Here is a 21,645-nt window from a genome sequence, read left to right as displayed (position 1 = left end):
CAGATGATTATTACAGAGAGGCCTGTCACGATACGACATTCTGAAGTGCGATACATCAGCAAAGACGATACAGACGATAAACGATACTGAAACTATGAAGCGTTTAAGTAGTTAGTTTATATTTATAGAGAAGAAGTGACTGAGTGAGTTTGACGTCACCCACAGCGTTCAGCTCCCGTCAAATGAAGCTCATCGAGGCTAGAGCGGTTATAGCAGCGAATTTGGACCACATAGCAACCAAAGAGCCAATCAGGAGCGAAGATGTTAAAGGCACCTGGTTTAGTTCTGTTTTTGTGTGTTATGTTGTCACTTGGTTCTGTTTGTAGTTTTACGTGACTCGTGTTTACTGTGGGTATTGTGTTACGTGCCCCTTATTTTTTGTTTTTAATAGACCTACGTGACTAGCTTTTGAGACGCTAAACCCATTATCTGTTACACCAGGTTTTGGGTTTTTTTTTACATTTTAACATCTTGTTTTTTGTTACCTCCCTAACCGTGGCAGAGCTGGATCGTAACAGTAACATTCCTTCTCGCTTAGCAACGCTGTCAATCATATCTGTTGCTAACGCTAGCGGGAGCGACGTCGGGGAAAGAAGGCGCCTGATTTGTCTGTTATTAATGTTCATATCTTGATTTACAGACACAAAAGTGAAATTAAAACCCCAGGATCATGTAGAGGGTTAATACGAACATTTAAGACCAAAATGACGAGTCTGACAGCGACAATTTTCCAATGTAAAGTGAATTGAAGCGGGAAACGCGCCCATGCTCACTTTCTATTTGGAACGCGGCGGTTAGCAGGTTAGCTATGTCCATTTATATATACAGTCTATGTCTATAATGAATCATAAAAAAATACCATAAAGTACCCTACTAGTTCCCAAAACACATGAGGTCAAACACTGAAACATAAACCGATATAGAGATGATCATGACAGGCCTCAAACTGCGGCTAAAATAAAAAACACTCCAGATATTATCACATTAAGTAGGTTTAAATGCCTTTTTTACAATCCACAAACCACAGCGGTTTATCCACGAGCTTCACAACGATGGAAATCAGCACGAAAGCAATTTACAAACAAAAAACTGCAACTTTTAAATGATGAAGAGTCCCATAACACGAAACTGAAAGTCACGGATAACGAACGAACAGTTAAACACAAAGAATATTGCTGTTTGAGGTCAAAGGTTATGCGATGACATCATTTTATACATATATTTTAATGCTACGAGGCAGAACTAAATGTGTTTTTTGCTTTTTAGTTCATATGAGTGATGATTCTGCGCGTGGTCTTTAATGCTTCAGTTGTTTAGCTAGCTGTTAGCTCATTTTCTACCGCTGTTTACGTGATTTTCTTGTTTTAAATGCTACGTACAAACTATATATTTAGCAAAGGTTTAGAGATTCATATTTATGATCAGACGCTAGCGACTCTTTCATAATTTGCATGCGTTTTGAGCTTTTACAGGTGGAAATTTCACTATTCACCGTTGATGCTCGTATATATTTATCCAAGGGCGGCGCCAGCGAGGGGCTTGAGGGGGCGCTAGCCTCCTTTAGATCGGTCAATGCTCTTCTGTAGCTCCCCCAAAGATTTAGCCCAGTTTCACAGCACTTTAAATGTTACTAAAACTACAAATATTCAAAATGAGACTCCAAATAAACACAAAAAAAAAAACAAACGCAAGACATTAGCTTTTATAAATCGCTACAGGGGCTAAATCATGGCTGTCCAACCTTTTTTTTTTACTGAGAGTCGCATCTTGAAACATATTCGAAGCGGAGGGCCACAAAACGCTGGTCAATACTTTGATTTTTGATATAGTTTTGCCGCCGTACTATTTAATAAAGCTTGGGTCGTTAATTTTAGATCACAACGAAATGTGATATTATTGAGGTTATAGTGGTAGAAATACTTAAATTGCTGAAAAAAATGTCTGTATGATCAATTGGGCCAGTTTAGGAGAAGGTCTGAGGGCCAAAAAAAAAGATCTGAGGACCGCATTTGGCCCCTGGACCGTAGTTTGGACACCCCTGGGCTAACTACACTTAAACTCTAACGCTCCAAAGGCTGTGATGTCATCCGCATAACCTCCACACAACATAATAATTTACTTCTCAGCAAATCAACTATTTTCAGCTCTTGCTACACAATCATTCGCTTTTTTTCCCTCGTTCCGTCGGGAGGAATGACGCCTCGTTTCCCTCCTACCCGGATGTAGCGCTGGGGTCGGGCTTGTCCTCTGTCGCTCTCTCCTCAGCTTCCTCCTCCTCCTCCTGAAACTGACTGAGCAGCTTCTCCGCAAACACCGGCACCACCTGCAACGAGACGAGAAGAGACGCGGGCTACTGAGGACCTCTGCTGGACACGAGGCCACACTGCAGCTCTTCAGGTGGAGCCACGATCGATACAAACTCGGTTCAATTCAGCAGTTCAATTGTTTTATCTGTAAAGTGCAGAGTAATGAAGTGCAGCGTGAAAGTGTCTGGGCTTGTGGTTATTTTAGTGTTTTATTAAATCAAACAGAACTCACGCAGTTAGATATTTTTGAGGTTTTTCACACAACTAATAGTCATTTTTTAAAATTCTTATTTATTTATTCTTAAACTGTAATTTTAATATTCAGATTATGCAGCTACATAAATATTACACTATAAAATGACATAATAAAAAGAAAAATATAACACATTTTTAGATTATTTTTACCATTTTCAACATTTTTATACACATTTTTATACAGCACTTTTTCACCTTCAAGGCTCAAAGTGTTTTATGTCAAGGAATAAAGCTGGATATCATTAAGATTTTGCCGATACGATACGCAGGCCACGATACAATACATGTATCGATAGAGTACTTCAATACGATATATTTCAAATTGATTCAATACGATTCAGGGAAAAATATAGGCTTTCGTGACCCTTAATGATCAACCGCATTTTCACAAAAATTAAACATTACTGGTGCATTTATCTCCCGTTTACTGAAGATAAATGAACATAAAGTGCATTTTGCTAACTAGAAGCACACACCAGACTGCTCCATCGGTCAATATGATTCACCCACAGTTTATACGAGCTCCGTGTTTGCATTTACACAGCGACACGTGCAGTTTAACGGCCCTAAAGATCATACAATAACGACTAAAGCACAACTGTGATACTAAAAGTTTTGGTTAAGCCACTGTCTGTGCAAAGATAATATGAAATACAACAGTTTTAATCATGAAAACAGTGAATCAAATGTCAAATGTTCTGAATAAACAAGATTCTTTCCTCTAAATCCATATATCTACCTATTTTATTTTATTTTTTATTTCGAGCACAGGTTCACCTAAAGCAAATCTCACAAATCTTTTCTCACACACACTCGAAAAGGAGTTTTAAGAAGAAAACGTATCAAGTCCCATCCCCCGTCGTCATCAGTAAACAAATCAAACGCTTTATTTATGCTTTTTTATTCCTATCGACACAGCAGTTCACGATATCGATGCCGCGTCATTAAATTAAACGGTACATCGATATTTCAATATTTCTGCGCACCACTATCAAGGAACCGCTCACAAACACTGGGGGCGACGTCAGTTAAGCGTCTTGCCCAAGGAGTCGCACTGCCAACCTGTGGGTCAATGGGTCTGATCGCTCAACTATCGTATTTTCTGGGCTATAAGTCACACTTTTTTTCATAGTTTGGCCGGGCGTGTGACTTAAATATGTTTTTTTTCTTCATTATTATGCTTTTTTTTTGGCTGGTGCGACTTATACTCTGGAAAATACGGTGATAATGTTTATGTTGAGAGCAGGATTTGAACTGCCAACCTTCAGATCAGTGGACAAACGCATAAAACATTTTTAAATTTACCTCTGCCATGATGAGCTTCTTCATCTTGGGGACACTGGGGTCTGGATACTCTTCACCAAAACACAGCTCGATCTTGTACAGAGGAGCCGGGCCCTTCCCCTGGACACACCTCTGGAGCTCTACGCACAAACAAACGCACAAACAAACGCACAAACATCATTCAAACACTCACTACAAATCCATGTTTCAACTCAAGATCCCGTTTCACTCACGACTGAGAAACACAGGGACGTCCAGCAGTTTGAACGTCTTGTCCCGGTCCAGTTTGTTGGGTAGGTCGGTGTGTGGAGCCTGGGGCCCGTTCCAGTAAACCCGGCCCTAAACACACGATGGAACCAAGTCAAATATTAGCGAGTCATCGGAGTAAAAAAACACAACGGCTTAGTAAATATTGACCCTGAACACGGAAAGAGAAGTGCAGTTCCTTTTCCTGCCTGTAGGACGCCACAGGATCCCATAGGACCCCACAGGACGCCACAGGACGCCATAGGACGCCATAGGACGCAGCTTAAACACAGACGACTGGAAATGTTTGTGTTTTTGTTTTAAAAGTTTAATTTCATTAGATTTAATATGTGACATGGAACTGTATGTGACAGCCACATGAGCCATGTCACACCTGGGACCTGCCTCCTGCTGGAGTCCTGGTTTAGTCCTGGTTTAGTCCTGGTTTAGTCCTGGTTTAGTCCTGGTTTAGTCCTGGTTTAGTTCTGGTTTAGTCCTGGTTTAGTCCTAGTTTAGTCCTGGTTCAGTCCTGGTCTCCTGCTGGTGCCTAGAGTCAGGACTAAACCAGGACTGAACCAGAACTAAACCAAGACTAAACGTGGTCTAAACTAGGACTAAATCAGGACTAAACCAGGACTAAACCAGGTCTAAACCAGGGCTAAACCAGGACTGAACCAAGACTAAACATGGACTTAACCAGGACTAAACCAGGACTAAACCAGGACTAAACCAGGACTAACCAGGTCTAAACCAGAACTAAAAACTAAACTAGAATTTCCCCACTGTGGGACTAATAAAGTCATATCTTATCTTATCTAAACCAGGACTAGATCTGGACTAAACCAGGTCTGAACACGGGGAATCAGTGTTTCAGTTTTGTGTTAAAACCTGGAACATTCTTCCTGAAGAATCAAATCATAACACAAACATATTTTGATTTGTTGTGTTGTGATTTTAACGTCTTTCTTATTCTGTAAAACACTGAGTTACTTTGTGCTGTGACTCTGAAAACTCTTCTCTGGTTTATAGAATCTGCCTTTTCTTCACCGTCAGAGTGAAAACGAAACTGAAACTTCAACATTTTACTTTGTCGTTTAAAAAGTACCATGTTGTATGTTAATAATGAATACCCCAGAACTTTAATATTATACAGAGGTGGATGAAGTACTCAGTGATGTTACTTAAGTAAAAGTACAGATACAGAGGTAAAGTTACTCAAGTAAAAGTATCACATAAAAAAATCTACTTCAGTATAAGTATTTAAGTACGTGGTTACATGTGTTGTTCATTTGTTAAAGTGTAAATGTAGAGATACTGATTAAAAAATTAGACATATTTTGTTTAACAGGAAAAATATGAATCAACGTCTTAATTTTCTCATGAATTTTGTGTTCATTTGTTTTGCTCAAAGCCGAAGTTTGAACTGGAAAACTTTAGTCAGGATGTTTCCACGAACATGGTAAAAATAACCCGTCAAAAATCATATAAAAAGTACTTTTACTTTTCAGTCCTGTTCAAAGATGTAGTGGAGTAGAAAGTACAGATACTGCGCTCAAATGTAGTGAAGTAAAAGTAAAAAGTATCCACTGTAAAATGTACAGATAAATAAATATTCTAGTTAAGTACAGTACTTTACTACTTGTACTTGGTTAACTTCCTCCACTGTTATTAACATTATTAATCGTCTTTAAACACAGTCTCACACACTGTTTTCCTAAGAGCTCTAATCTAAAACTATTTTTAAAAGTAAACGTAAGAGGCAAGAGTCATTTCCTCCAGTCACAACTGACGAACACATTTAACCTTCTGCAATAAACCATTTCACTGCAGAGTGTTTGTCAACTCCAGAAATGTAAACCTTAAAATCTGCTTTGATATTAAAGCCTCTATATTATGTAAAATTGACTCTTGTAGCTTTAAGTCGTGTTCTAATGTTGTTTCCTCATCACAAACAGACCTGGAGTTGTGTTGTGTTTCATTCACACATGTTTGAGTGACACTTTATTATTAGTCTGTTACATCTCCAAAGCTCAAAACGCTCTGTTCCACCTTGTGATGTCATCAAGTGGTAGTTTTCAACCATTTTAACAGCTCCTTTAGTTCAGTAGAGATTAGCGGCAATTCCAGAGCTGAAATCATCCAAATGATTCTAGAAATGAAGGTGTGTGGAGTTTAAAAACACAGTGGAGCACTTCCTGTATAACCACATGATGACATCACGAGGTGGAACAGAGTGTTTTCAGTTTAAAAAAAGATCTATGTTCTAATGGTGTTTCCTCATCACAAACAGACCTGGAGTTGTGTTTTGTTTCATTCACAAAAGTTTAACACACAAACCTGCAGATTTAGGCTCTGTAGTTCTTCTCTCAAACTGAAAACACTCTGTTCCACCTCGTGATGTCATCATGTGGCGATACAGGAAGTGCTCCACTGTGTTTTTAAACTCCACACACCTTCATTTCTAGAATCATTTGGAGTATTTCAGCCCTGGAATTGCCACTTATCTCTACTGAACTAAAGGAGTTGTTAAAATGGTTGAAAACTACCACTTGATGACATCACAAGGTGGAACAGAGCGTTTTGAGCTTTGGAGATGTTACAGACTAATAATAAAGTGTGACTCAAACAAAACACAACTCCAGGTCTGTTTGTGATGAGGAAACAACATTAGAACAGAGATCAGAAAATAACGTGTGGGTGGGAAAGGGTCTCGCTCCTGATTGGCTCTTTGGTTGCTATGATACTCGCGGTCGTAATTCCCAGTCAGCTCCAAATCCGCCGCTATAACCGCTAGCCTCGATCATCACTTAAGTAGAGCCGAACGCTACGACGTCGCACTCCCTTAGTCCACGTCTTCACGCGTCTACGACTCAAACACCTCTGTCTCTGTCGTCTTTACCTGGCAGAACCGCTTGATGAAGACTCCCTCCGGCGCCACCCACACCAGGACGCCCCTCTCCAGGTGGCACAGGAGGCGCGCCATGGTCTCGGCCATGCCCACGGGCAGCGGCAGGAGGGTGGGCGAGGGGAAGGGCAGCTGCTCGGCGGTGCACGTGCCGTAGATCTGTTCATTCCCCAACGGGACGCGGCCCTGTAAAATAAAACAGCCGTCCGGACTCTCGGTGGTCACCTGCATCACCTTCACGCCCTGGTACAGCAACGTCACCTGCATCCGGAAATCTGGACACATCAAGTTTAGTGTTAATCGTTGTTGAGATATAAGACGGTGTAATGCCTCATCTGTCCAGGGGTGGTGCAGTGGAGGGGCGTTTCAGAGGTGGTCATCATCTGGACAGTGTTGTTGCGATCAAGACGTTTCCGCTCGATCCAGAAGACATTTTACGTTTGACGGAGCTAGACCGAAGCACTGGGCGTTATCCTAACCTGAGCTAAACTCCTCCCTTTTTTGGCTGGGCTTAAAAATACACTGAAATACGATAGCAAAAGACGAGTTTAAATCTGTGAACTGGACAAATCGTTGTAAGAGTGAAGACGTTTCGCCGTTTCTTCAGTTCTGCTCAGATCACTGCTGGACACTGCCTTATATCTGTCTGAAGGGAGGAGCCAACCACACTGAAACTGGAAACATCTATTCTCTCCGGTTTCAGTTGAAATGGCCCTATTCAACTTTTAACGACCCTGCGATTGTTCTCTTTGTTTGGTCTGAGGATGGAGTTATAGACGGGGGACAGATGATGTCTCAGGCCCATCCTGTTTAAGAAAGATTGCTTTTCCTAACAAAAATAGCTTCCTTAACTCTCCTCTCAAACCATTTCTTTTCTCTGGCTCAGATCTGAACCTCACTCTCTTCAAAGGAGTGTTTAGTGTCTTTGAGATGAAGATGGACAGCAGACTGTGGTCCTGAGCTGCTCTCTCTCGGTGTTGGTACATTCTTTTATGAAGTGTCTATTTAGTTTCTCCAGTGTACCTCTCACTGCACTCTTCACTACACTGAATGGAGTAGACACATTACTTTGTTTGTGTCTCGGGGTTTTGTCTTTTGGATGAACCAGTTTCCGTCTTAAAGTGTTTTTAGGTTTGAAATACACGGAAATCTCAAACTGTCTGAAAATTCTCTGTAGTTTTTCAGACACATCCGCAGTGTAATGAATATTTACACTTTTCCTTCTAGGTTCAGATTCCCTCTTGTCCTGTTTTTTTTTTTTTTTTGCTGTTTTAGATCTATTGAAGGCCCATTTTGGATATCCACAAGCAGAGAGGGCTTTCTCCACGTGTCGTTCCTGAAATGTCTGTGTAATCCCTCAGTCTGATCCAACCTTTAATGGTCCTACTAGCTCACCCTATTGTTCTCATTGTTTGTTTTGTTTGTTTTGGGTCTGAGGATATAACTCCATCCTATAACTCCATCCTTAGAGTAATTTATTTCTGCCTTTTTAGTTCATTTTATGGTCCATTCTCTTCTCAAAACATCTATATCTGCCTTTCAGCTTCAGAAAGTGATTCCGTTATTCAACCCCAAAGACTCCACGTCATTAAAAGAACTTTAATGCAGCGAGTTTGTGGAACCAGACCTAAACGCATCACGCAAGATCTGTGGCTGTGTTTTCATTTTCGCCGTATTCCCGTGGAGCGATATCGACCGTCTGAAATTATGCCATCACCAAATTCAAGAATGTGATGCGACCTGTTTAGTTTCTGCTTCGTTTTAGCACTGGTTTCGTTGCCTTTTGTTGTTTTTTTTTAGGTTGCCTTGTCCAGTTTAAGTTCCGATCTCGTTGGTACTTGCTTCTGTTACTTCCTCGTTTATTTATTTAATCCCAATTTTGACGCTTTGCTACACCTGGATAAAAGCAACTGTTTTTGTTGATGTTTTTTTTCCTGTTTTTCCTGTACGGCTAGATTCAATTCAAACGTACTTCTATAAATATGTGGTACGGACATAACTGGGCTTGTTCTTATTGTTTTAGTCTGTTAGTCACTTTAGACCTGGTTTAGTCCTGGTTTCGTTTCAGTTTTATTATTATGAGTAAACGTGCGTTACCTGATACACCTGCGGAGTTGAGGAACAGCACAGGGGGATGGGGCGGGTTGGAGGATGTGTTGTTCTCTTTGACCTCACAGTACATATGCTCCCTCATTGGATCATCTTAAACGCAGCAAAATTACAACAAAAAACAACAAAATTATGATGAAGTTCCTTTGCAGCTCTTTATATTTCAGTTGTGTGTTTTTCTTCTTTCTTACCTGTCTTTAAAGGTCTCTGTTTGGGCAACTTCTGGATCGATTCTCTCTGATGGTGAAGCTAAAATAAACAGACAGAATCACTACAGACACCAGTGGAGGAAGGTAACGAAGTACAAGTACTAAAGTGCTGTACTTAAGTAGTATTTTTTGATATCTGTACTTCACTTAAGGACATTTACAGTGGGTACTTTTTACTTTTACGTCACTACATCTGAGAGCAGTATCTGTACTTTCTACTCCACTACATTTTTGAACAGGACTGAAAAGTAAAAAGTACTTTTTGTGTGATTTGAGGGGTTATTTTTACCATGTTCGTGGAAAAATCCTGACTGATGTTTTCGAGTTCAAGCTTCGGCTTTGAGCAAAACAAATAAACACAAAATTCATGAGAAACATTAAGAAACTGATTCATACTGTTACTCTAAAAGTACATGTTTAAACGGGTACTTAAATACTTTTGCTTCAGTAGATTTTCCCATGTGATACTTTTAACTTTTTACCTCTGTATCTTTACTTTTACTCAAGAAACAAAACTGAGTACTTCACCCACTGCTGCTGCACGCCACATTCACACTTTAATGTGAAGATGTATGCAAGGAAGGGCATCTGTTGTAAATCTATCGGCTTTCAATACACAGAATGGGGGATTATGGAGAGTTGGTTTTATTATCTCACATGTTTTGTTTCCTGTGGGTCCAACATGGCGACACGTTTTGGGTTCACCATCTTCACCGGATCTTTTGGTTCTGTAGAAGTTGGACATAGTTAAAAACTATTTTGTGAGTTAGTGAAGCACAATATGAAAAAAGTTGTAATGAAATAGAAATAGACTTGGCTTGATTATAAAACACAAAGAATGCAATTTTTAAATATATATATATGTGTGTGTGGGGGTGTGTGTGGGTGTGTGTGTGTGTGTGTTGTCTTTTATGGGAAAAATCTAGTTGTACCTGTCGACCTTTGACCTTTAGTAGCAAACATGCTCTGAAGTTGATGCTTATATTAATTTAACTTTATATTTCAGTTTTCTTGCTAATGTTAACACTCCCGGATTTGTTTACAGAAGCTACTTTTAAACCCAAATCTCCTCACAGTCCGATTTTATACCATACTTCCATATTTCATAATTTCATACTTCATACCTCCACACTTCCATAATTAATACTTCCACACTTTCATACTTCCATATTTTCATACTTCCATACTTCTATGCTTCATACTTCCACACTTCCATATTTCATACTTCCATACTTCCACACTTCTATACTTTCATACTTCCATACATTCATAATTCCATATTTTCATGCTTCCATACTCCTGTACTTCCACACTTCCATCCTTCCACACTTCCATACTTCCATACTTCCACACTTCCACACGTCTATACTTTCATACTTCCACACTTCCATACTTCCATACTTCCACTTTCATACTTCCACACTTCTATACTTCCATACTTCCATACTTCCATACTTCCATACTTCCATACTTTCATACTTTCATACTTTCATACTTTCATACTTTCATACTTTCATACTTTCATATTTCCATAATTCCATACTTCCATACTTTCATACTTCCATACTTCTATACTTCCACACTTCCATACTTTCATACTTCCATACTTTCATACTTCCACACTTCCATACTTCCACTTTCATACTTCCATACTTCCATACTTCCACTTTCATACTTCCATACTTCCACACTTCCATACTTCCATACTTCCATACTTCCATACTTCTATACTTCCACTTTCATACTTCCATACTTCCACACTTCCATATTTCCACACTTCCATACTTCCACTTTCATACTTCCATACTTCCACACTTCCACACTTCCATACTTCCACTTTCATATTTCCACACTTCCATACTTCCACTTTCATACTTCCATACTTCCACACTTCCATACTTCCAGACTTCCATACTTCCACTTTCATACTTCCATACTTCCACACTTCCATACTTTCATACTTTCATACTTCCACACTTCCATACTTTCATACTTTCATACTTCCACACTTCCACACTTCCATACTTCCACACTTCCATACTTCCAGACTTCCATACTTCCACTTTCATACTTCCATACTTCCACACTTCCATACTTTCATACTTCCACTTTCATAATTCCATACTTCCACACTTCCATACTTTCATACTTTCATACTTCCACACTTCCATACTTTCATACTTTCATACTTCCACACTTCCACACTTCCATACTTTCATACTTTCATACTTTCATACTTTCATACTTTCATACTTTCATACTTTCATACTTTCATACTTCCACACTTCCACACTTCCACACTTCCATACTTCCATACTTCCATACTTCCATACTTCTATTGATGGATTCAAAATATATATTCAAGTATATTATGTTATCTCACTGTTCATTTTAAAGGTACTGTAATGTAATGTTCACTACTTTATTTAGTCATTATATTCAACTATGTAAACTATGTAATCTGCACTAATGTTTGTTCTTGAGTCTTGCAGAAAATGTCTTTTGAAAGTGCAGGATCCCACGGGAAGAAGGTCACGGTGAAACTAAAACATCATGGGATGTTTTGTGCGAAAGGAAAGAGTGACCTTGTGGAAATCAAAAACAGAATATATTTCTCTGTGAATTTCCTCATATGTTTTTACACTGCTTGCAAAGTATATGCCCCCCCCCCCTTCAGATGTGTATGTAACTAGGGTTTCCTAACTTTAATAAAAGAGGTGAAAGGCGGTCTGGGCCCCAGAGAGGGTGGTGGTTTGTAACTGGGGTTTTTTGCCTCTCCGCTCTTTCTCCTCAATATTGAGACAAAATAATCTCTCTTGTCTTCTCTTCTCTTTTGAACTCTAATATAGGTTGTGAACCTATCATCTATACTTCCATACTTCCGTACTTCCATACTTCCATACTTCCACACTTCCACACTTCCATACTTCCATACTTCCATACTTTCATACTTTCATACTTTCATACTTTCATACTTTCATACTTTCATACTTTCATACTTCCACACTTCCACACTTCCACACTTCTACACTTTCATACTTCCACACTTCTACACTTCTACACTTCTACACTTCTACACTTCCACACTTCCATACTTCCACACTTCCACACTTCCACACTTCCATACTTCCACACTTCCACACTTCCACACTTCCACACTTCCACACTTCCATACTTTCATACTTTCATACTTTCATACTTTCATACTTCCACACTTCCACACTTCCATACTTCCACACTTCCATACTTCCACACTTCCATACTTCCATACTTTCATATTCCCACACTTCCATCCCGGTTCATCCCTGTCAGTATAACTGTCTTGTCTCACACCTGATCCCGTCTCTTCTTGGATCCTGTAGACTTTATAAGGTTCCGTGATGTCCAGCTGGTTGCGGTCAGGGACCTCGTCAAAGTCCGTGCTTTTGTTGAGGGCACAGCGGAGCCGGGTTTTCCACATGGTCGGGTCGGCTCTGTCTCTGCCCTCTCTGTACTTCCCCTTGTACACGGCCCAGGCCTGGAAAAGTCAACGGCTCAACGTTAATTCGGAACAAATTAAAGTTTCAGAATCAAAGTCAGCCACACGAGGTAAAGTCCCCCCCACTTTCACTTTGAACCATTTTAAACACATCGGCGTTTCTCTCTGTGGTTTGTTTTTTTGATAAAATGAGTTTTCACATTGACTTCTGTCTAAATAAACAGTAAAAGAGCCAGTCTTTTAAACGGCTCTTTAAAAGGAACCGATCTAAAAGCTTCAGATCCCATAAAAGACCTGAAAGTCCCATCACTAGAAATAACTCAAGAGGAACCTAAATTAACTTGGTTTAGCTGGAATTTTCCCCCCTTCCTTAACTTTTATTGTGTATTTATTCAAACCCCATTCAAAAAAATACATTTGAACATTTGAAAACTGCTCAAAACTTGATACAAAACTGAAATAGTCTCATTTAAAGCAGCGACAAAGACACAACTTTCACTTTTACATGAAGAGTCATAGCTGTATGCGATGAAATGAAATCAGCCACTAAGTTTCAGGTTCATAGTTATTCCGAAATCTGAGAAATCAATCAGCAAAATATTTAAAAATATGTAGGATTATGTAGTTTTATAACTGCTCTATTTGGGTTAAGGGATTTGTTTTAATTTATTTATTTTTTTTTAATTATTTGCTCAACATGTAGCCTAATCCAGCCCCTGTAAGCGCACACCTGGACCCAAAACGCACAAGAATGTATAAGATCACATTTGCACAGAACAATAAAAGGGACATTAAGGGACATTTTAGCAAAACAAATGAGGTGAATGTGAATTTATTTATGTAAAATGGTGTAATATTGTAACATGAGAACAGAACTGAACCTTAAAGAGAGCCGCATCCTCCGTCTGTTTGTAGTCCTTTTTGGCTGCGTGTTTCCACGGGATCCTGAACATGGTTTTGTGCTCATCCTCCCAGCACAGACCCTCGTACTGTCCGCTCTCTATCTGCGCAATCAGCCACTCTTTTAGGTGCAACTTTGCCCTTTCTTCCATCTTCACCGCATTGTTACTGTTCTTTAGGACCGTGCGTAAAAGCTCGCGCTCACGTTCCCTTCAGAGACACTTCAAACAGGTATCATTTCAATTACTGCTTTCCAAAACTGAAAATAATATTTTTAGATGCTGTGCGGATGATAAAAACGCAGGTAGAGAGATCTCACCTCTTTAAAAAGTTAGTGTAATGCAGAAGTTGTGCCAAAAGTGAAGTGCGCCTTTTTGAAGCGAAAGCGAAAGTGTGCACGCGCCCTTCAGTACTTTCGGTTTCCAAGTGAACGCTGAGGGGTTGCAAAAGAGCGTGTTTAGTGAGGTGGATGATTGACAGCACCGGGGACAAAAAACAAACTCGACTCTTGTCTTTAAACGTGAAAAACACCCGTGCGTAAAAATGGTGACGTTCAGTTTTACGCAGCGCCTGTTGGATTTATCCAAAATTTGTCCAAGAGAAAGTGAGTGGGTGGATAATTATCACACTGTGGGGATTCAAATATGTAGGCCTGCCCTTTACACGCTCACGAGGACCGGGAGACACGTGGTAGTACTGGGGACAGAACAGCAGAGGGCAGCATTTCAGCACAATTAAATATATCTGTACTTAAGAGCCTTAATTTGAGTTTTTTAGAGGAATCCAGTGACTTTTATGTAAATTTCCTAAATCATTTTACGCACAGTATCCACAGTAACGTGACCTGTTAACTCCAAAATGTCACGTAAAAGCAAACATCATATATTGGACATGGGGACATTTTGTATTTTACTGCTGTTAATGATGAACTATTGGTCTTATTGTGTAATTTTAATGAAATGTGTTTTTAATGTGTGTGTTTCATGTGTGTGTTTAATGTGTGTGTTCACCTGCCCAGAGACTGTACTTGGAGAGTAACAGGAGCTATATCTGGAAGTATAGAAATATAGTATGGAATAAATAAGTATGGAAGTGTGGAAATATGGAAGTATGGAAGTGTCTGCAACATCGCGTGGCGGTCGGGGACAGTACCTGTGGAATGGCAGACCGGGGTGGTGGTCCCTCTGTATAAGAAGGGGGACCGGAGGGTGTGTTCCAATTACAGGGGAATCACACTCCTCAGCCTTCCCGGTAAGGTCTATTCCAGGGTACTGGAGAGGAGAATCCGACCGATAGTCGAACCTCGGATTCAGGAGGAGCAGTGTGGTTTTCGTCCTGGTCGTGGAACACTGGACCAGCTCTATACTCTCCATCGGGTCCTCGAGGGCTCATGGGAGTTTGCCCAACCGGTCCACATGTGTTTTGTGGATCTGGAGAAGGCATTCGACCGTGTCCCTCGTGGTGTCCTTTGGGGGGTGCTCTGGGAGTATGGGGTCCGGGGCTCTTTGCTAAGGGCTGTCCGGTCCCTGTATGACCGGAGCAGGAGCTGTGCTCATTGCCGGCAGTAAGTCAGACCTGTTCCCGGTGCATGTTGGACTCCGCCAGGGCTGCCCTTTGTCACCGGTTCTGTTCATTATATTTATGGACAGAATTTCTAGGCGCAGCCAGGGGCCGGAGGGGGCCTGGTTTGGGAACCACAGGATTTCATCTCTGCTGTTTGCAGATGATGTTGTCCTGATGGCTTCATTGAGCCAGGACCTGCAGCAGGCACTGGGGCGGTTTGCTGCTGAGTGTGAAGCGGCTGGGATGAGAATCAGCTCCTCCAAATCCGAGGCCATGGTTCTCAACCGGAAAAAGGTGGTTTGCTCTCTCCGGGTGGTGAGTCTCTGCCCCAGTCTCTGGAGGAGTTCAAGTATCTCGGGGTCTTGTTCACGAGTGAGGGAAGGATGGAGCGTGAGATTGACAGGTGGATCGGTGCAGCGTCTGCAGTGATGCGGTCGCTGTATCGGTCCGTTGTGGTGAAGAAGGAGCTGAGCCGGAAGGCGAAGCTCTCGATTTACCGGTCAATCTACGTTCCTACCCTCACCTATGGTCATGAGCTCTGGGTAATGACCGAAAGGACAAGGTCGCGGATACAAGCGGCCGAAATGGGTTTTCCTCCGCAGAGTGGCCGGGCGCACCCTTAGGGATAGGGTGAGGAGCTCGGTCACACGGGAGGAGCTCGGAGTAGAGCCGCTGCTCCTACACGTTGAGAGGAACCAGTTGAGGTGGCTCGGGCATCTGCTCAGGATGCCTCCTGGACGCCTCCCTAGGGAGGTGTTCTGGGCATGTCCCACCGGGAGGAGGCCCCGGGGAAGACCCAGGACACGCTGGAGGGACTATGTCTCTCTGGCTGGCCTGGGAACGCCTTGGGGTCCCACCGGAGGAGCTGGAGGACGTGTCTGGGGTGAGGGAAGTCTGGGAGTCCCTGCTTAGACTGCTGCCCCCGCAACCCGGCCCCGGATAAGCGGAAGAAAATGGATGGATGGAAGTGTGGAAATATGTAAGTATGGAGATATGGAAGTATAGAAATATAGAAATATGTAAGTATGAAAGTAAGGAAACATTGAAGTATGAAAGTGTGAAATTATGAAGGACAAATCATCTTTTCTTTTGTAAAATTAATACATTTATACACGGTCCCTCACAAAGAAAGAAGAAAGAAAGAAATGAACAGAATCAGTGCTTCAGAAGTGATCCAGATAAAATGGCACGATGCTTTTCATAAGACCACACACACACAGACACACACACACACGCACACACACCCCCACACACCCCCCCACACAGACACACCCCCACACGCACCCCGACACACACACCCACCTACACACACACACACACACACACACACCCCGACACACCCCCACACACGCACACACACACACACACACACACACAGACACACCCCCACACCCCCTCACACCCCCCCACACACACACGCACACACACACGCACACACATCAATCATAATCCTATGTTTATAAAATGTGAACCAAAAATGTGCAAGAATGTGCGGCAAAATAAAACTAATTTCACAATTCTTTGCCTTGGCACTTTTATTCGTGTTTTTCCTCCAAATAAAACAAAATAGTTCATGATGGTCATATTTGCTTTGTGTGGGTTTTACTGTCGAGTCAGTTGTGCAGTAAACCCGGCTGAGACGTGGGGGGCGCTCTGCACAAACAGCTGAGCCAGGCCTCAATAAATAAATCCACTTTACAAAATGAGCGACGGTTTTACAGCAGAGACGTAGAAACCTGAAAACCTCTCGGACGAGGACGCGCGAGAGTTTGAGAACAACACGTTAAGTCTTATGTTGGAGTATTTTGGCCCTGATTTGTGTAACAGCTTCAAAAATAAAGGTGCACTACGTAACTTTTTGGGCGGAATGCCCTCGCCTGCTCGTCTCCGTGGAGATGTTATCGCTTTGTCTATTGATACTTTTCACTGACATCACGCTGGGGGGGGGTTCTACGTGGGTTTCTATGGCGGAATGTTTCTGTAGTTGCCATGGAGACACAACACACATGTTAGCAAAAGGTTTAGCATCGTCTAAAAACGCAACAAATATTTTTTTAAAATGATTTAAACAGCACTTTTTCAGAAGCCTAAGATCAATCCGAGCGTTCATCATTCTATTTAGGAGTTTGATTTTAAACAAAAAGATGAGAGCGACTAACTGGAAAACTGTTGGCTAACGCTAATCCTAATGCTAATGCTAGGTAGCTTGTGACTGTAATACTGAGAGGGACTTCTTGTTTAACAGCACAAACCGGCTCACCTGCTCCAGTTCAAAATAAATCAGATTGTGTTAAAACAAAACTTAGATTAAAGTTTAACGTGAGTAACGGAACTTCAGACAGAGCAGTGCCTCCAGTTAGCATCATGCACCCCGGGAACGTTGATGACATCAGCTGCAAAGTATCAATAATGCTCGACATAGAAGTATAGCATTAAGCTTATCTGTCTCCATGGATACAAGCAGGTGACGGCAAGTAACAGGTCTGATCTACGAAGAGGCAAGCCGTGTTCAAAACAAAAAGGCGTTTTTACCGAGAAAAACACATAATTTAAAAACTCGTCATAGATTTGTGTGATACCGTACTGTGGATTTAACATCTCCATGGAGACAAGCAGGTGTCAGACCCTCCGGCAGTAAAGTTACACAGTGCACTTTAAATAAATCAGGACAATGAAAATCTTCTAAATCTTCCATTTCAAAGTACCAAAGTTCAATCCAGTACAATCTGCATCACTAAAACAGAACAAAGTTTAAAGTTGTTGTGGTGGTTCATGTGTGGATACAAAACGCAGCATTAATATTTAACACATGTGGAAATAAATACAGAAAAAAATATTTACACAATATTGTACATAAAATAATTCAGAATTTTCATCCTGGTTGGTCATAAAAATATATTTATATAAACGAAAATCACTGGAAAAAAAACTACAAAAATATGGATATAAACAAAGTATTGGTGACTGTAAAATATACAGTACGGTTCATCCTCTCGGTCGTTTTAGCGTCATCCTCTCGGTCGTTTTAATGTCATCCTCTCGGTCGTTTTAGCGTCATCCTCTCGGTCATTTTAGCGTCATCCTCTCGGTCATTTTAGTGTCATCCTCTCGGTCGTGTGGCTGGAGCTCATATTTGAGAGTCCATTATGGTGCGTTCATTTTCCAAAAGAACCAAAAACACTGAATCTGAATCGTTTGCAGATTTTAGTGACAGGGTTCATTGTTCTGGTGTCTGTGGGTTTAAGATTCTGGACTGTTGCCATAGTGATTCACGTTGTGCACAACGGCGGCGGCGAGATTGAGATGGAGGCGCAATCAACGCAACCATTTCCGCTTTGATGAGGATTTTGCCAAGTCCTGCTAAAGTCACTAAACCCTGAAAGATCAGGGAGAGGACAGGGAGCTGCAGGTGGGTCAGGGGTCAGGGGTCAGAGGTTAGGGGCTTAGGGGCATGTCACTGTAAACATGTTAAACACTTTAACACAAATGTGAGGAAAACTTCACCGGAGGACACTGTGTCAATGCTAATGCTAATGCTAACTTCTATTAAATGTAACATAACAACAAAATTGTATTAGTTGTATTTAATTCATTTTAATGAATTAATTAAATTAAATTAAATTAAATTATTTTTAGGCATAGATTATTTCAATGGTGTTATTTAAATATTTATTAGGCTCCTAAATTAGCATTAGCATTAGCACTGACACGTAGACACCTTTCTAAAAAACAGAACCGTTCTCTGGTGAAGTTTCCTCACTTCAGGAAAAGTAATAACTGCTCCATAACGACGAGCAGGTGTCAGACTTTCCACTTTCCTCACTTTTGTGTTAAAGTGTTTAACATGTTTTCAGTGACATCCACCTGCAGCTCCCTGTCCACTGTTTGACCCTAACCCCCTAACCTCTGACCCCTGACCCACCTGCAGCTCTCTGTCCTCTGCCTGGTCTGTCAGGATTTAATGATTTTAGCGCGACTCTGCAAAAACCGCACAGACATTACACTAGTAGTGAACTCGTGGGATACCGTTGTGCCCAGAGCCAATTAATAACTCCAAATCCCACAAATGTCACCAGTAAAGAGGATGTTGAAACCCATGAATATTTATCTAACCACACCCAAAATCAGTCAAGAAGAGTCATGTTGCCTTCCCCATCTCTACTGAACACCTGTGTAATGCTGTGAGCCTGTGCACAGTAGACAGCGCCAACACGTGGACCGGGGCAGCTTGTGCGTGAGTTTTCAGTCAAAAATCTAAACGTTTCTCTTGCTTCAGTTCTCAGACTACGGAGTGGAAGTAGTCGTCTAAGTTTAGTTTTTAAGACTAAAGTGGAAAGTCCTAGTGGCAGCCGCAGGCCCTGACCACCATGTTGCGGTACTTTTTCAGAATGACGTTGGAGCTGTCGTCAAAGTAGAGCACAGAGATGGCGTGGAGCTGAGTGGGAGCACAGCACGGCTTAGGAACTGTGTCCGGGTTGATAAAATGGACCTGGAAAACACACAAGAGTGTCTTTAGTTACACTAGAACCAGGAAGTGCGAGCACATGAGTCTGTCCATGGACCAGCTCCAAAGAACATCTCCCCCATGAGCCACATGAAGAGGACTAAACCAGGACTGAACCAGGACTAAACCAGGGCTAAACCAGGACTAAACCAGGACTAAACCAGGACTAAACCAGGAGTAAACCAGGACTAAACCAGGACTAAACCAGGACTAAACCAGGACTAAACCAGGACTAAACCAGGACTAAACCAGGACTAAACCAGGACTAAACATGGACTAAACCAGGACTAAACCAGGACTAAACCAGGACTAAACCAGGACTAAACCAGGACTAAACCAGGACTAAACCAGGACTGAACCGGGACTAAACCAGGACTAAACCAGGACTAAACCAGGATGAAATCAGGACTAAACCAGGACTAAACCAGGACTAAACCAGGACTAAAGCAGGACTAAACCGGGACTAAACCGGGATTGAACCGGGACTAAACCGGGACTAAACCAGGGCTTAACCAGGACTAAACCAGGACTAAACCAGGACGAAACCAGGACAAAACCAGGACAAAACCAGGACTAAACCAGGACTAAACCAGGACTAAACCAAGACTAAACCAGGGCTAAACCAGGACTAAACCAGGGCTAAACCAGGACTAAACCAGGACTAAATCAGGACTAAACCAGGACTGAACCAGGACTAAACCAGGGCTAAACCAGGACGAAACCAGGACTAAACATGGACTAAACCAGGACTAAACCAGGACTAAACCAGGACTAAACCAGGACAAAACCAGGACTAAACCAGGACTAAACCAGGACTGAACCGGGACTAAACCAGGACTAAACCAGGACTAAACCAGGATGAAATCAGGACTAAACCAGGACTAAACCAGGACTAAACCAGGACTAAAGCAGGACTAAACCGGGACTAAACCGGGATTGAACCGGGACTAAACCGGGACTAAACCAGGGCTTAACCAGGACTAAACCAGGACTAAACCAGGACGAAACCAGGACAAAACCAGGACAAAACCAGGACTAAACCAGGACTAAACCAGGACTAAACCAAGACTAAACCAGGGCTAAACCAGGACTAAACCAGGGCTAAACCAGGACTAAACCAGGACTAAATCAGGACTAAACCAGGACTGAACCAGGACTAAACCAGGACTAAACCAGGGCTAAACCAGGACGAAACCAGGACTAAACATGGACTAAACCAGGACTAAACCAGGACTAAACCAGGACTAAACCAGGACGAAACCAGGACTAAACCAGGACTAAACCAGGACTGAACCAGGACTAAACCAGGTCTAAACCAGGACTAAACCGGGACTAAACCAGGACTGAACCAGGACTAAACCAGGACTAAACCAGGACTAAACCGGGACTGAACCGGGACTAAACCAGGTCTGAACCAGGTCTAAACCAGGACTAAACCAGGACTAAACCGGGACTAAACCAGGACTAAACCAGGACTAAACCAGGACTAAACCAGGACTGAACCAGGTCTAAACCAGGACTGAACAAGGACTGAACCAGGACTAAACCAGGACTAAACCAAGACTAAACCAGGTCTGAACCAGGACTAAACATGGGGAATCAGCATTTCAGTTTTCTGCAGCTAAAACCTGGAACATTCTTCCTGAAGATGTGACTCAGGCCTCGACTTTGACGATGTTTAAATCCAGACTCAAACTGTTCTGTTTTGGTGCATATGACTGAAAGGGTTTTATTTTTAATGTTAATTTTATGATTATTTATGTTTTGATTTGTTGTGTTGTGATTTTAATGTCTTTCTTATTCTGTAAAACACTTTGAATTACTTTGTGGACCAATTGTTCTATACAAATGAACTTTTCCTACTTTTACTTTACATTTACTCCAAA

The 21,645-nt window shown here is 41.7% G+C and overlaps 2 protein-coding genes across 3 annotated transcripts in view; both read right to left on the bottom strand.

Moving 5' to 3' along the window:
• Positions 1-5: 5 nt before the first annotated feature.
• Positions 6-14,068, bottom strand: irf10 (interferon regulatory factor 10). Of its 2 annotated transcripts, XM_055223011.1 has the most exons (10): positions 13,674-14,068; positions 12,648-12,831; positions 9,972-10,042; positions 9,604-9,651; positions 9,297-9,354; positions 9,094-9,198; positions 6,991-7,271; positions 4,079-4,184; positions 3,867-3,985; positions 6-2,323 (listed from the first exon to the last, which is right to left on the bottom strand). In XM_055223011.1, the coding sequence occupies exons 1-10, from the start codon at positions 13,842-13,844 to the stop codon at positions 2,213-2,215; spliced, it is 1,254 nt and encodes a 417-aa protein (XP_055078986.1). In that variant the 5' UTR covers positions 13,845-14,068; the 3' UTR covers positions 6-2,212. The 2 variants fall into 2 exon arrangements, with proteins under 2 accessions (XP_055078986.1, XP_033826226.1); XM_033970335.2 differs by lacking the exon at positions 9,604-9,651.
• Positions 14,069-19,286: 5,218 nt separating this feature from the next.
• Positions 19,287-21,645, bottom strand: part of bmp7b (bone morphogenetic protein 7b) — a 29,782-nt gene continuing 27,423 nt past the window's right edge. Inside the window, exon 7 of the mRNA XM_033969495.2 lies at positions 19,287-19,744. Within this exon, the coding sequence (XP_033825386.1) occupies positions 19,595-19,744 (150 nt within the window). The 3' untranslated portion in view covers positions 19,287-19,594. The remainder of the gene's footprint in view (positions 19,745-21,645) is intronic.

This window comes from Periophthalmus magnuspinnatus, chromosome 7, assembly GCF_009829125.3.
Source record: "Periophthalmus magnuspinnatus isolate fPerMag1 chromosome 7, fPerMag1.2.pri, whole genome shotgun sequence".
NCBI classification, from domain to species: Eukaryota; Metazoa; Chordata; class Actinopteri; order Gobiiformes; family Gobiidae; genus Periophthalmus; species Periophthalmus magnuspinnatus.
This window is presented reverse-complemented; position numbering and strand designations above follow the sequence as displayed.

Coding starts and splice junctions, on each gene's coding strand:
- irf10 (XM_055223011.1), bottom strand. CDS start 13,844: ATGGAAGAAAGGGCAAAGTTGCACCTAAAAGAGTGGCTGATTGCGCAG. Junction 9,355..9,603: donor AGGATTTTTCCACGAACATG/GTAAAAATAACC, acceptor TGTTTATTTTAG/CTTCACCATCAGAGAGAATC. Junction 3,986..4,078: donor CGTCCCTGTGTTTCTCAGTC/GTGAGTGAAACG, acceptor GTTTGTGCGTAG/AGCTCCAGAGGTGTGTCCAG.